Source organism: Galendromus occidentalis, unplaced genomic scaffold (assembly GCF_000255335.2).
Source record: "Galendromus occidentalis unplaced genomic scaffold, Mocc_1.1 scf7180000077442, whole genome shotgun sequence".
NCBI classification, from domain to species: Eukaryota; Metazoa; Arthropoda; class Arachnida; order Mesostigmata; family Phytoseiidae; genus Galendromus; species Galendromus occidentalis.
The window spans coordinates 1,409,571-1,424,860 of record NW_003805430.1 but is presented as its reverse complement, the minus strand read 5'-3'; the positions used below and the strand labels follow the sequence as shown (position 1 = coordinate 1,424,860).

General features: G+C 50.6%; 3 protein-coding genes and 1 long non-coding RNA gene across 5 annotated transcripts; 2 read left to right on the top strand and 2 right to left on the bottom strand.

Annotated features, from left to right (window-relative positions):
* Positions 1–444: 444 nt before the first annotated feature.
* Madm (MLF1-adaptor molecule) lies at positions 445–3,668 on the bottom strand. The gene is made up of 12 exons (XM_029111469.1): positions 3,505–3,668; positions 3,237–3,353; positions 3,048–3,161; positions 2,757–2,879; positions 2,421–2,612; positions 2,069–2,304; positions 1,887–1,972; positions 1,551–1,766; positions 1,228–1,376; positions 1,067–1,138; positions 829–975; positions 445–736 (listed from the first exon to the last, which is right to left on the bottom strand). Exons 1-12 carry the CDS (start codon positions 3,574–3,576, stop codon positions 596–598), a joined length of 1,665 nt encoding a protein of 554 aa, XP_028967302.1. The 5' UTR covers positions 3,577–3,668; the 3' UTR covers positions 445–595.
* A 1,091-nt stretch (positions 3,669–4,759) lies between these two features.
* On the top strand, positions 4,760–6,232 carry LOC100903270 (retinol dehydrogenase 14). Of its 2 annotated transcripts, none has more exons than XM_029111470.1 (4): positions 4,760–4,777; positions 4,916–5,475; positions 5,578–5,749; positions 5,841–6,232. In XM_029111470.1, exons 2-4 carry the CDS (start codon positions 5,297–5,299, stop codon positions 6,054–6,056), a joined length of 567 nt encoding a protein of 188 aa, XP_028967303.1. In that variant the 5' UTR covers positions 4,760–4,777; positions 4,916–5,296; the 3' UTR covers positions 6,057–6,232. The 2 variants fall into 2 exon arrangements, with proteins under 2 accessions (XP_028967303.1, XP_018495066.1); XM_018639550.1 differs by lacking the exon at positions 4,760–4,777 and having other exon boundaries at positions 4,830–5,206; positions 5,289–5,475.
* A 1,349-nt stretch (positions 6,233–7,581) lies between these two features.
* Positions 7,582–8,497, top strand: LOC100904562 (uncharacterized). Its single transcript, XR_001951187.1, has 2 exons — positions 7,582–7,698; positions 8,296–8,497. It is a non-coding gene; the product is annotated as an uncharacterized LOC100904562 (long non-coding RNA).
* Positions 8,498–10,231: 1,734 nt separating this feature from the next.
* SREBP (Sterol regulatory element binding protein) lies at positions 10,232–14,161 on the bottom strand. Its single transcript, XM_003743368.2, has 5 exons — positions 12,285–14,161; positions 11,797–12,150; positions 11,296–11,588; positions 10,896–11,164; positions 10,232–10,760 (listed from the first exon to the last, which is right to left on the bottom strand). Exons 1-5 carry the CDS (start codon positions 14,131–14,133, stop codon positions 10,610–10,612), a joined length of 2,916 nt encoding a protein of 971 aa, XP_003743416.1. The 5' UTR covers positions 14,134–14,161; the 3' UTR covers positions 10,232–10,609.
* Between the last annotated feature and the right edge of the window lie 1,129 nt (positions 14,162–15,290).

Sequence of the window (15,290 nt, the reverse complement as noted above, 5' to 3'; positions counted from 1 at the left end):
CAGGTGAATCACCTATAACTCCAAACGTGTAGAGCCACCAGTTTCAGTCGAATTGTTACATTGATCGGTTAATGGAGAGGAGAAATTCTGCAATCAAATTCTTCTGGTAAAGGACTTCAAAAATTGCGGAAAGACTGATCGCGTTCCGTGAAGGATATTCCGACGAATCTGTCCCTGACCACGATTTCATGCCGCCTCTTCCTGTCACTCGGTCAGTCGAATCCAATATATGGAGGGTGCGCAGATCAGATACATATCTCTCCCTTCAGTGCCTTTGGGGTGTCCTCAGTTAGCAAACGGCCGTCACCATGGCACTGGAAGGGCTTCAAAGGTTTTCAGAAAGCTCTGGAATCGAGAGTGGAGGCAGTCGGGGACATCATCAGATGAGAAGAGTTAGCAGAAAAACGCGTCGTTTATTACCCTTCCTTGTGAAACGATCGCACGCGCGCGCTCAATATGATCACATACTACGCTGTCAAAATCTTCCACTGACTGCTCTCTCCCATGATGACAAAGCTTAAGACAAGGCACAACTCCCTGGCCTCTTCCAGGAATCCAGCTGCTTCGCGGTCCTCTGGGAGCCTGAAGCCTCCGATCAGGCAAGATGCATGATAGCATCATGATGCGGTGGACCCATTACGCTTTGGATCTCTAGAGGTTCTGCGGTGTCTTCGGGTGATAGAACGGTACCCATGAGTTGTTGCTTCAAATACCGCTTCATGGTGTCCATGAGTACCTGTGAGGTAGAGCCGAGATCATCATGAAAATTTCCGGTCCCGATTGAGGTTTGGAGGCGTACCCTCAAGCCAACAGGACCTCCGCACCCACCTGATCAACCATTGCCCAATCTTCTTTGTTGATGAACCCCAACTGAACCAGGTCCTGTGTTAGGGTTTGCACCTCCTCTGGTGTCGTGAGGTTAGTAGACAACTGGCGATTCATCTTATCATCGAATCTCAATAAGAGGGTCAATACCTGTCGAAGTCGAAGGATCGGTCATCTGGGCGCCAATGCTCACCCAGATCGGATACTTCCGAAATTCTCAGAGCCTGTCAATGAATATTACCATGGAATGCGATTGATGAGCGTTTGGTACTGGGGTGGCACCAGGGACACTGGGGGCGGGTAGAACCTCTTCCTGGAATTAGGCGCGGGTATGAGCGGTCCATCTTACGAATAGAGGAGAGACTGCGCCTTGAATTTCGTCCTCGGAGGCATTCGATCTACCTGTTTTATGTTACACATTATGTTGAGAATCCTTCGGGTCTCAGGATCGTATTCCGCTGGACTAGGGCTGATCTTGCTCTCTGGAAGTTCTGGGGTTCGAGGTCGCACACCGAACCCTCGAGATACCGGGTTGGGGCCACGCCCGAAAGCTAAAATGGGAAGCAATGAGCTGCGATTCTAGCCGAAGTCGGAGTCAGATGGAGAGGAGGCTCTCGGCAAATCGGACAGCAGAGATACTTCCTCCGTCCTTTCCGAAAAGAGCTCGATGAAGAGCCTGAATTCGACCCGTCAACAGACGTTCCGTGATTAGGCCGGAACCTTACCTGTCAGGGGGAAGATCCCGTTCCGAACATCCTCGAGGAGCTTTTCTAGTTCTAGTGCAGGAACTTGTTTCTTCTTTATGGCGACTCCCTCGCGACCATCTTGATGCGTTATCTCGGCCACCACGTCAACCTGAGAGTATCGGAGCTGCATAGCCTTGTCCGTTAGCTGATCCGGTTGGTACCACGAGCTCTGGACGATTGCATGGGCCGACAATACTAGAAGGAAAAGGTCAGATAAGCAACCGACTCGAGCTGAAAGAACAGCCGAGAAACCCTCGACGTGGAAGTTCAGTCCCCAATCAGGAACCCGAATGAGGAATTTGGCCTCAGGCTCACCTTGCGCAGAGTAGATTTCGAATAGAACAGGATGGAAAAGAAGCTCTCTCGTGGTCGGACGGAGCCGTGGCAGATTGTTGAGACATCTGGAAGACGAACCCACTCAAGGATCCTGTCGTACGAAAGAATTGATCGCTTGCTTGAGTGCCTCCGCCAGGACGAAAGGCTCCGGCAGGACTCACCGCTTTATGAGATCTTTCTGTTGATCGTTCTCCAACTGGTCGATTGTTTTCTGAATTGCTTCCTCCGTGATGATCTCCGACCCGCCTCCGTTCTGTATCTCCAATGCAGCCATTTCCAAAGCGCACATGCCGAACGAGTACACATCGGCGGCGGGCGTAATGAGAGAAAATGATGTTTTGGCAGAATACTCGGGCGCAACGAAATGCACGTTGTCCAAGTGCTGAGTCGTACGCACCTGGATGAACGATACACATGAGATAGCATGACAGAGCTGAGGCACAATAAAATCTTCAGCTTCTCCGAGGAGCGGACCCAAGCTCGAGAGTATCCGGCACCGAGCCTCAAACTCACCGTCTTGACGTGCATATTGATGGCATCTGGCGCAACGGACCCGATTTTGATCAGGCCATTGTGTTGGATGAAAATCGTGTCACATGTGAGATTCCCGTGAAGTATAGGAGGTTTGCAGGAATGTAAATAGTAGAGCGCAGATAATATCTGACGACACCATCGTTTCCAAGAGTTTATCGTAACCTGGTAACCCTGTAGAAAATCAAAAAATGTTCACGCTCCGAGCTCCAAAGATCTTTTCAGTCACTCTTGTACAAAGTCGTATCCGTCCGGTACCGGTTCGAGGGGGGAACGTCGAGCCCAATGCCGATTATCAGCTGACGAGCATGAACCCACCTTAATGGCATTTCTCTTGGTCCGTTTGAGGAACTGTTTCACGGAGCCGGAGCTCATGTATTCCGTAATAAATATGACTCGAGGAGGTCCTTCTTTCTGATCGTCGATCCAGTACTTATGTATCTGAGGACAAGCCAGAATCGTCGGAAAAAATCCTGCGGAAGCCCTCCGATGTCATGATCGAACGACATGACATTCGGAGCTGCGATAGGATCTTCGGTGAATTTCACGAGGCGATCGATACAGAGACTCAAGTGAAATCAGATGAGCAAATGATCGACAGACAGTCACCTTCACTATGTTGGGATGAGAAAGCTGTGCCAGCGAGTCGAATGTGACTTTGATTTTCTCCTCCATGGCTTTGAAGTTCTTACGTTCGCTGAAGTTGACTTCATTCCATACAACCTGAATAGAACCAAATCCAGCATCAGAGGGTCATTATCTGAGGCTCAAGCTCCGGCCGGATGTCTCGATCCCCACCTCGACGCCTTCTTCGGTGTCCATCGCGAGATAAGCGGCGTCGATTCCCGGAATGTCTCTCTGTTGAACCTCCTCCCTCCGTTTGTGCCAACGACCACATGGCGATTCTTCGAGAACCTATCGAGGCACGAGAATACCAAGTCAAGTGGGATCGCTCTCCCGAGCTGCGCTCGGCAGCATCAATCAAAACACCGCAATGAGTAAGAGCATGCGGAGACTCGGAGCGAGACTATATCATTAGATGCAGACCTCACATTTCAAAACACACCTCGCTCTCGTCTTCCGAATCATCCCCAGAAGTCCGTCGCTCGTCGGTGTCTTTCTTTTCTTCGCCTGGCATCACGTTCTGTGCGAGTCGGGACCAGCCCTACCCGAGGAACTTGTCAAATCGATGACTCTCGGTGTTCTCCGAGAATCACGGTATTCTAGCGCACGTCCGGAGAATTCCGCTGAAAGACGAACCAGGGCTGGAATTCACAACGCTACGCGCTATCTAGTAGACTGCAGCAGCTGCAGCAGCCAGGTGCGCAGATTTAACTCGTTAAGTCACACTACACCAACGATCTGAAGCAGCAGCTCGATGGTGAAACTCTCTCTGTAGCTCTTTCTCATCGTTTTGAGACTACCCACTACCAACTCTTGTGTGTCTTGTGGTCGAAACCACCAGCGCCTGTTTGGGATAGATCCCACACACGCATCGTTTTCCAACTTGACTGCCGCCGCCGCCACCGCAATCCCCGGCCCTTTCCTTCCTCCTCTGCGTCGTATCTGGATGGGACCTCCAAGGATTCGCGGGACCCACCTTCTCCTGTTGTGGTACAGGAGGCCGTCGGAGCGAAGAAGCGATCAGCTGGAGCTTCACTCCTCTAGTCGAATCATTCCTAATTTTTCTTATACGCGGAGCGCGGAACGCACTCAGATTGAAGATCAGCTGTTCGAGGATCATCTGAGAAATGACGTAAGATTCTACATGGTCCACAGAGATGTGCAGAGATGAGGGTAGAAGATAAAGCGAAGTGAATAGATACACTTCTCCGCACAATGGCCAGCCCTGGCTTCTGTGAGTCAAGTTTCGCTCGACTCCCACACCGCCGTTGTGCACGGTGCAACAGATAGGATCTCTATTGCATCGATCGAAAGTTTCCGGCATATAAAAATCATACTGATAAGAATCGTGTACTTTCAGACTGTTCTGTAACGCTCCGAGCCACGCTCTCTTAGTGTACGATATTCTCCTCAAGATTTACGGGTTTTTGATTATTTATGCCTTGGCTTTCTACGAGCTTCTGGTACAATACATATGGTTATACAAATACAGAACCGGTGAGCATTGCCATCTGATAACATATCGGAGGTGTGGTTTGGTAGTCTGATACCGATCGACTGCGGCCTGATCGGAGCTCGAATTCTAGGTCGAATCTCCGGGCCTGATGAATCTTTGTATAGAAAAAACTCTCATATCCTCATCACTGGAGGTCTCGGTGGAGTTGGCCGGGAAGTCGTGAAGAAATGCCTCGAGCATGACAACGCAGTAACGATAGGTGAGCTATCACTTTCAATTCACCAACTCTAGCCGATTTTCTCTCAGTAATCATTGATTCTTTCATAGTGGCTCAATGAAGCGCTTGCGGGCCTAGTACCTATCGAGATCGATCTCACAGAACTAACAACCGTTCCAGTGGACTTTCTGCATCAAGCTGAAGCAGAGAAGATAATCCAGGCTCTCGGAGATACCTCGAAAGGTTTGTGCTCATCATTCATCATTCCTAGTCATTCTAGGACCTCAATCGATTATCCAGACCTTCAATTCCTTCTACTATGGCAGAAAATGCTCGTGGAGACTCATAGAAGGGGTGATATTCCTTCCAGTCAAGTATTATCGGGTGGACCTGCGCGACCTACCGCAAGTGGCTCGTTTTTGTCAGGAGTTGAAAAGTTCCAGTGCGCGTGTCGATATACTTTTTTTAATGGTTTGTTCCCCCTAGATCATCCTCAGAATCTATGACAATCGCTCTGAAAATTTTCACTGACCGGACACGCTCGGGGTTCTAGCGGGAATTATGCACGTGCCGTACGAATTGTGCGGCGGATTCGAGTCTCAGTTCGTGGTATCGTATCTCTCCCATTGTCTGATACTCAGCGAACTGTATTCCGTGCTGCCGGCCAGCTCCCGAATTGTCTTCGCGAGCTCCGTGTGTCATAAGCCGGGCTACATAAATCTCAAGGATCTACACGGAAAGTAAGCAGCTTCCCTCGACCGACCGCGGTCAGATTACCTCAAATACGTCGCTCGCTCGACTATCTCCACGGAAACATCAGAAAAAAATTCTCTTCTCAACAGGCAGGCGTACTCCGCACACCTTGCTTATTGCCAAGCGAAACTATGTCAGGTGCTTCTCGCGAAGTACCTTTCTTCTAAAATGAGCATCAACACAGTACACCCAGGCGTGGTAGACACGGGGCTCTACCGTCATGTTTTCATAAAGAACATCCTCGCACCGATTAGCATCATGGTGAAGAATTCATATTTTGAGGCGAGGCAGAGAGGCAGCTCACATGAGTTTTCTCTGTATTCCCGGCTCATGAGTGGTTTTCTCATTCCAGAACACTACCGAAGCTGCCTTATGCCCGACGTATGCTCTCTTGAGTGAGGAGATGAATGGGAAATCAGGAGAATATCTGGAGTTCTGTAGAACGGTCAGAGCGACTGAGAAATCATTCGACGAGAAAACGCAACGCAAACTATTTGAAAGCACAGTCGAACTCTTGAAGCCATACACGAACTTCGCCAAACTCGATGTGTCCTCATCTGTCAGCTAAGAACCCACTCATCGTCCGGCACGGTCGCTTCTGTCCCAGAACTCATTGCCGCCCATTGCTCATGCTGACATTCTATGCGGGGGGTCATGGGAATTCTCTAGATATTCGAGTAAGCCTGTCCATACTTTTCATGACGAACAGAGAATAATGCTGACATGTATGCCCTGTGGGTGTTTCTCGAGCAGCCGCGCAATCGTAGAAAACCTAGCTTAAGTTATCAAATACCATGAGGCATTCCTCGATGAATGGTAGAGTGATGATATTTAGTGATGAGAAAGGACAAGAGACGAACAAATCGTGATCTCTCACGAACCCTGACCGTAATTTCTTTGCGTCTTCACTACCCTCAACGACTCGCATGTACGTATCGAAGACAAAGGCGACCTCATCGTTCCTACCATCGTCATATACTTCCCCTTCATCAGAGGGAAGAACTCTTTCGACGCAGGGAGTTTGCCTCGCCTGGCTAACGTGTAAGGGTAGTCTTTCACGCCTTCGTCGGGCCCTCGGCGGAGCCCCTGTTCCACCTGCAACGGCGCTGGGGAGGAACCGATCAAACACGTGCGCGACACGACAGTCTTTGAAATAGAGGTTCCTTCGGATCTTTGGAACAATCGAAGTCATCAACTTCTTCTGAATCTTCTTTGATCTCAACTTTCTCATCTGTCTGCTCCTCACCGGTAATGTAGCAGCGAGCATCGCTGAGACGGGGCCTCGTCAGGTCCCGTGCTCTGTGTTGAGGTTTAATGAGCGGACGCTGCGACATATTCCGAAGCGATTTTGTGTATCGCTGAGAAGTTTCTCGCCGAAGATGCCCACGGGACAGGAAAGGAACTCTGATGAGCCGGGGAGACCCACATGGGGTTGACACCGGAGCGCGGATAAGAATCGCGCACTACCCCTAGCGCTCATGTCGACGCTCAAGCCGGAGCTTCAGATGCAGAGAGCGTATTCGACGAAGGTCATGATGATGTTACCTCATTTACATGACTCACGGAGCCACGGATTCTCGAGGCAAATTACTGCGCTCTATAACCCGTGCGCGCGTGTTTCGGAGGTGGCATGGTTGGCAATCCTCCAAATGCTTGTCCGGCGTCGGACAAGCGCGCTTTTTCGAAAACAAATCGAGCAGCGAAGTCAGTCCAATTCGCTCTACCTGACGGAAACCTACGCACGTTCATCAAGGGAGAACTCATGATATGTTTTATAAGGGAATGGAATCCTCTATTGATCTTGATCGGGCCCCGGAACGGGGCTCTCCGCGTGCACCCATCGAAGTGAGCGAAATCTCCTATTGATAGCGCGCACGGTGCCTCATCCGTCCGCCGACGATTCCCTCGAGGTGTGCGAGGCTCCGGAGAGCAAGATCAACCGCACCAAGTTTTTTTCCGACAATTCTTCAAGCTCGTAGGGACTTCATCTCATCTGAAGTCATGAAGGGGCCAGAGATAGCGGACAGCCCGCTCTCAGAGTCAAAGAGCTAGAGGGGGGCGCTGCGGTCGGCAATATATAGCCGCCATCTTGTACATACGCCAGCTCCTTTTCGTTTTGGTCGTCAGACGAATCGCTTCGTCATGAGGGCCAAGTGGAGGAAGAAGCGTATGCGAAGGTTGAAGCGGAAACGCAGGAAGATGAGGGAAAGGTGAGTTTTCTTATCCAAGATTTCCTAAACGAAGTGACGCTTGGTTTTCTCGAATGCGTGAGTTTGTGCCTCATCTTTTGGTCCCATTCCTGGCCGCGTGTCGTTCGAGCCGGTACCCTCGCAAAACGTGGCCAGGCGACCAACGCGTAGGATATCTCTAATTTTCCGCGGATAGGAGCCGTCTCATACTTTATCGATTCCCACAGTCGATGCACATTACTCTTCTCGAAGGGGCCTTGATCAGTTCCTGTCCAGGCGTCGCAAAATCGCGACTTTCGGTGCCCAAGCATTGTAGGCCTAATGAGGCATGTGTCGCCGATTTTTGCCGGAGAATGTGGCATCAGGTGCACGTGTGTACGCACAGTGAGGACCTTTGGGGGCCCACACGGTTCGAGTGGGTGTCGAACGTAATTCTCAATTCGGGCGGGACCGCGTATTGCATTGGACCCACCATTTGGTGATACCACGTGTCTTGCTCTGTGTCGAGCCCAGAGAGAAAGCTTGCCTCACCCTTACCAACACCGTTCAATCTATGGATGGATCCCCGAACCGAAGCTTGCTTGGGAAGAAAACTAACCGAAACCGATTTGCTTCCAGGTCCAAGTGAACGACCCCTGACACCGCTTTCTCCAATGCCTCTTTGAATTTCGCGACGGATCCTCAACGGACGGCGGAGAAATAGCCAGGTCGTACGGCCCAGAACTCGAATGAAGACACCGATACTCACAATCATCGTCGAATGGAGCTCCGGGCCAGATCCATGTATATGACAATAAATGCAATGGCTATACGCGGAGAGTTCTCGCATTTTCATTTCTTGATTTCATGGGAGTGTCTGGTCGTCTCGAATATGATTCTCACGCCCAGAACGCTCTCACTTGGGAGCCCTATGGCTGGAGGAGGTCAGAAAAACTCTGAAAGAGGGCGAGCTGAAGCAGAACTTGATTTCGACGCTCATCTCGAGGTCAGCCTCTCTCAGCACTGCTGGCTCCGATTCCCCTGGGCAAATCAACCTCTCATCTCCGTGGAAATTCGAGGAACAAATCACAGGAACGTGCGCGATCTAGGAATGAGACGGTAATCAACGCGCGTCAAATATGGCCGGCGGCAAGAGCCGAGTTCTTCCTTCTCTGCCGCGCCGCCCGACGCTCCGTCATTGGGAGTTCTGCCTCTCAGAGCAAACGTATGAGAAACTCTAACCCCCGGCCCGTGAAGACACCCCGAGTGAATGGAGTTCCTTGCGGAAAGAGTCGCACATGGATCCGCTGACCAACGAGCACCGGTGGAAATGATTCAAGATTTGGGTTTGGGAAAACGACTCAATCAGATTCATTTCCTGTAAGTGAGCTCTGACATAGGGGATCAAATCTTTCGCCGAAGTCGCTCAGGATTGCACCGATATACCGGAGAACCAGGTTTTTGAAGAGCGTTCGAGAATGAAGGATAGTTAAATATTATTAGGCGTTCTGGGTTCGTGTACCCTTGGAGCACAGCGAGCTCGGTTGATATGGGCAGATCATGACTCAGGGGTGCATCGGGACTACGATCCTTGGGACGATTCTTCGCACCATCAACCTTCCTGCACCCGGGATTCTCCGACTAAAATCCCCCGAAGGTGAGATCGACACTCCACACTCGTTCCCGTGGATCGGAGGTCCCGAAGCCTACGTTCAATGAGTCCTCGGCCTGGATGCGAAGATTATGAGCTGTCCCTTGGGTATAATTGATTAACGTAACGTATCATCGAGACGTTCTCAGCTAATTCGAGGCGTCGTCGATGACAGAGTCATGGCGGGACTCAGAGCTTCTTTCCACCTACCAGTGGTAAATGGCTTTATGCCGTCCCATCCCCCCGATCGGCATCATGCTGGACAATAACTCACTCCGCATCGCTGCCGGTCTCCGATTGGGACTCCCTCTATGCTCTTCACATGCCTGTGCGAGATGTACGGTTCCAGTCTCCGCTCTAGATGAACACGGTCTGAGTTGTCCGCACAGTAGCGGCCAGTATGGGACACGTTGGCCTCATCACACCGGTCGCTCGCGGTCTGTGCTGCGGGTGAGGTGGCCAAACTGGCAGAGAAAACGAAGTTATCGAAATATGAGGAGCTCGAAAATCGTTTCGTTGTTCAGCCGGTCGCCATCGGAACGCTGGGAGTCATTGGAGAGTCTTCAGAGGCCTTCCTCCGGGACTTTGGAAACCGGATCAAATTGTCATCAGGGGATAAGAGAGCTGGAGAGTTTCTCCTACAGAGGATATCCATCGAGGTGCGGAAGGGAAATGCGGCAGCGGTCCTCGGATCAGTAGCGAATGTCGATGGCCTCGCTGGCATTGGTTGATAAGATTCAGACACCATCTCCATGACAAGATTATTTAATAAATCACAAAATTAACGTAATTCTCAACCTCTCCACAAGATGTCGCAACATCTGACGCCCACCTGCGACTCGTGTTCGCCACCCCGGAAAATCGATCGATGAGTATAAAACATTCGTGCGAGGGTAAACAAAAATAATAATGCAGAAGAATAGTCGATGTCCTTTATTCAACGTCCTTCTGACAGGCTGAGATAGTTCTCTGATAAGTTAGCTTGCAATCATCGTGCAATACCGACGCTCATTCCATAGAATGCCTGGGTCATGTGGTTGATCGCAACAATGTTTTTGGAGGAGCCGATCAGTCGAAGACACCGGCGAACGAGGTTTCACCTAGGAGTCGACAACGCCACAAAAATACCTCCTCGCTGCGATTGATTCCACCTCTTGATGTATCTAACAATGAACGAGAACGCACCAAAACAGAAACAGCCGAGCACCGACCCTCGTGGCGCACAGCTAAACAAATGAGGACTTTCTACATCGATGGTGATGATGAGTTTTCACCAGCGTTGAATTCTCCGATGATTCCACCTCAAAACGACGCAAAAACGCTGCCAGTTAGATGCATCAATTTTTGACACTTCATGGCCATTCCCTGATTTCCCAGCTGCATCCACAATTGTGACGCGTCGGAGAGCGAGACATTACGCTGATCCTGAGAGTCGAACATCGAGGACAGATATCTGCAATGATTTCGAAGCGATTCATCCATCAACTACACTTGATTTCTGTGGTTCAATTACCTAGACGCCTGGACGAACACAGACCTCCGAGTTCCAAATGGGTGCATGAGAGCCTCAAGTCAAAGCGGTACTCACTTGCAAGCCAATGTGAGAGATTGCGCATCCTCTGTATCGACTTTCTCGGCCATCCTCCCCGTACAGATCAGCGAAAATTTGTTGCGTCGCCGTCTGATACAGCTTTCGAAGATTCGATGAGTTTCGACTGGGTTCCCGCCGCCGACCAACCTCTCCACGGCGTCGTAGAAGCGTAACTTGGTCATCGCAGAATCGCCAAAATATCTTAGAATGGATGAGAGGAGACGGAAGTCCTGGCAGAAACTCTTCAATTCCACAATTTGAGTTTCCTGATGATGGGAATTATTTCGATCTCAGAATCTCATGTCATCGCAAGTCCCTCGAGTGCGCTATCAACGGATGGGGTAAAATCTCCCCTGAAATTCCCGGCTGATTCATGGTCATTCATCTCGGAACTCACCTCCCACAACTCTCTCCGCGTGTTGAAAACCCATTCCGCCGCGGTCATGAGACAGATATAAACTGAATCCATGTCTTGCTGGTTTCCCTGTTGGATCTCGATCCATGAGAGACATTCCTTCAGCAGACGGGAGCAGCTGTCGAGTTCTTGACGAATCGCTTCAATGTCTTTGGAGGTGGCATCGATATAGCGCCTCCGAGCTTGGAAACAAGCGAGGAGAGTTCGGGCGAGGGGGTGAGCCTCGCTCTCAGAAAGTTCTGCTGGCATGTGTTCAATGACTGCGACATTTATATCTGTTGGGACGGAGAGAAAACTTGTAATTTCCCCAGGAGATGCACGATAAACTCGAATTTCTTCCTTCATCGAATATCAGGTCAATCATCAGTTATAACATGACTCTTCTTGAATCGCGAATTGACATCCGCCGGGAATCATCCATAGAGGAGGTCCCCGGAGTTATCATGAGAGAATATGCAGAAGTAATGAGTAGGCGGCAATCACCTTTGCTCTGGTCTCGCTCCAACATTACTGCGGCTTTGACTATTTCCTTCCACCAGGTCGATGTGTCTTCAATGCAGTTGCTGTCCCAGTTGTAGCCAAATACAAATGACCTCCGTTGACGGCACCTATCCAGCTCGCTGAGGAACGAAAGGCAACGGTCGGTTGCCTCGCGTCTACCTTGTTTGCAATTAGCAGAGGCCTGAGGTGCCAAACATTCGATTGCTTTCTTCAGTAGGAACCAGCGGTATTGCTGAGCTACTAGGTCCAAAGGCTCTACCATCTTAAGCTGCAGTGAGTTGGTGAAGGTGCGTGGTCTGGAGTTCAGCGATAGGTGTCTAGTCACGAAATTGTAGCCTGAAAATTGAGACCTCTTGAAAACTCGGCCGATAACTTTCCGGTGGAGCTGGAGGGGTACGAGTCCTGAATTGGATTTCATTCGATTCGAAAACCATTCTGGAATGTTTTCTATTCTCCATGAATTCGTATACCTTCCGGTTTGAAGATCCATTGATGATCGTATCCCCCAGGGGCGCATTGCTGCCCTCGATAAATCATGAATCTCGCCAAGAAGTGAAATCGTGATAGGAGACATTTGATTAGTCGGAGAGAACACGTCAAGAAAGTGTCTGTCAGATGTTCGGTGGACTGCGAGCCCAACTCGGCATAGTTGACCGCTGCCAAAGCGTAGCACAGACCCAGACAATTGGATCTCTTATTCAAGACGAAGTGTAGCTGGTGGAGGTTGTGATAGGTTTCCGACAGGTGGTTGACGGAGTTCTCGAGCTGCTTGGCGTACCGTTTCCGGCTCAATTTGAACAGGAATTTCCCGATGTATATCCGATGCATTATCTGTCTGAGGATCTGCCAGACCAGACACGACCACGTCTGGAATATCGATCGCGGAACCGCAGTCGGAGCGCCAATCAATGTTTCCAAACACATCTCGAAGTTGTTGTATGCCGCTTCGTAGTTATGATGAGCCAGATCGAAGTGAGCTTGCTTCTTGAATTGCCAAAACTTCTTCTGCTGCTCAATCGACATTACCGGATCTCCGAACAGGATCACATCGCCGAGACAGAGCAGCAGGAGGAAGAAGTTGATCGACCAAATGACGTAGGGCGTGAAAAGAACGCCGATCCAGGGTGAGTCGTCTTCCTCGGACAGGATGGCGCGACCGCCCTTCCATTGATCGGACACCGAGGACGCGCTCTTGAGCATGATGTCCGTGGGATTGAGAGCGAAAATACAAAGACCGAAGAGACACAGGGCGACGCGGGTCATATCCCGCATGCCGGACGTATTGTACGACAGAGAGGTCGGGGAAGGGGGCGACGGCGGCTCGGAGCCCGAATCCACCAGGGATGGATCGCTCGGGGGAGGCGTTGCCGCCACATTACTGAGGTCGACATGAGGTGTCGGCTGGCCGATCTGCTGGAGGGCCGTTCTCAAAGCGGCGTTCTCTTTTTTCAATTTTGTGTTGACGTTCTGGATGTAGCGGATGTAGTCGATGGCCCGCCGAAGGACAGCGCTCTTATTGAGCTTCGCTTCGGTCCCGGCAACGATATCTTTCAATTCGACAATTTTGTCGTTGATCGACGAACGGTATCGACGCTCGATGGCGTTATGGGAATTTTTCCGTTCAGGAGGAGGTGAGTGGTCGATCGAGAGCGAGACATTGCTCTCCGTATCCAACACAAGCGGGATGTTCAGGACGTTCGGAGTTGAGTTCGAACCAATCTCGCCGCCCTTCAAAACCAGCTGGACCTTCTGCTCTGGATTTATACGGAGCAAGTCTGTCACGGAGAGCGGTTTCTGATTGGCGTTGACCACTATGTTGTGCGGAACACCTCCAAAGTGAGGAATGTGGTGGAGTACAACTTTTTGCTGCGGTATGACGCTCGATCCGGCTGTAGGGATCTGGTTGTGCTGCACCACTGTCTGATTGACGAATTGCGGCACGAACTGATTGCCATTATTTGCGACGTTCGGGACTGATACCTGCACTTGTTTGACTGGCGGAAGAATTCGGGTCGGAGCTGGCTGTGACACTAGATTCCTCACGACAGAGTTCTGCGCACTTAGAACTGGTTGAGGGTGAACACTGGTCGGTGGTGTCGGTGTTGCCGTAGCTGTCGTTGGAGAGGCTGCGACGACCGGAGGTGCAGGGTCGGGCGGCAAAGGGTCGATATCGAAATTGAAATCCTCGTCTTTGATGCCATTAAGAATGACTGGGTCGTTCAGGAGATCACTGTTGAACTCTGACAGTAGGTCCAAGTCGTCTAAGACATTCACATCCTGAACGCTCTGATCTTCGTGTAGTGGCCACTGCGACTCCATGGCGGCAGTGCGGGAGCTTGCCGATCCTGTCTGTGGTCGAAATCATACACCGAACACGATAACAGTCGGAATCATGGGTTATTCCTGGTCTACGACCTTACGTAAGTCTCGAGACACTTGTCTTGTCTTTACCATCTCCTCGCAAACAGAAGGAGCTGACGTTGAAGAGAGGAACGGATGATCGTACGATCTTTGTTGATAAACACAGAGGCATGAACGCATTCCCTTCGAACAGAAGCGCGCGCATGGTCCGAAGTTCCTCTCTTCGAGCAATCTTCGTCTCCGCGGCTCGCTCCGATCCGCTCGGGGTCATATTGCTTCTTTTGAAGCTCCGAGATGGAGGAGAGTGATATTCGAAGAAGGAGAAACAGTCCGCGGGGAGCTCACTGGAAGGTTTCCATGCCGACACGGACCCACTGCCCCGACAGATTACAGATTAGAGATAGCGAGACAACTCTGAACATCGTTTCTCTAGAGAACTTGAGCTGTTCCTTTACAAACAGTTCCTGTGCAATGACCAAGCGTCAAACGTCTATCCGTATGGTCTGTGCGCAGATCAGTGGGCACCTCAAATTTGAAATCATCAGATACAGTTCATCGTTGAATGGCGATGAGCGTTCTTGCTTCAATCGCGTGATCGAGATATGAGCGCAGTCACACCACAAATGAGTCGTAGCCCATCAGATAGGCTCAGGAGGGCGGAGCTCCGCGCGTAGTGCAAAGCGAATGAGAACCTTTCCTTAATCGTTCTTCCCGAGGAGACACCCCATCAACTTTTCCAAAATCATAATGATGTACATGTCCCGATCCTGTGTAAATAATCGTAAGGGGTTAGCGGTACCCCCTCCCCCGCGATGAGCGCCTTGCTATGCTTGGGTTGAGCGTCTGGATGCTTCGATCTCTTATACGACGGCGCTTTTCAATGGATGATGCAGTTTGCTCTGGTTCAGAGGAAGTTGCTCGGAAAAGCAGCTACTTCATGTTCGTTGCATTTCGCTGGACCCAGCATGAGCTCTCTCTGAGCGATCATTAGCCAGCTCTGACGATAGCAGAATGACATGACATAGTTAAGAAAACCAGCAGTCATCCCCAGCGGTGGGCAAAAGCCAGATTTCCGTAGTCCACGCCCTCTCTCCGGTGAGCATGAGATTCAGGAC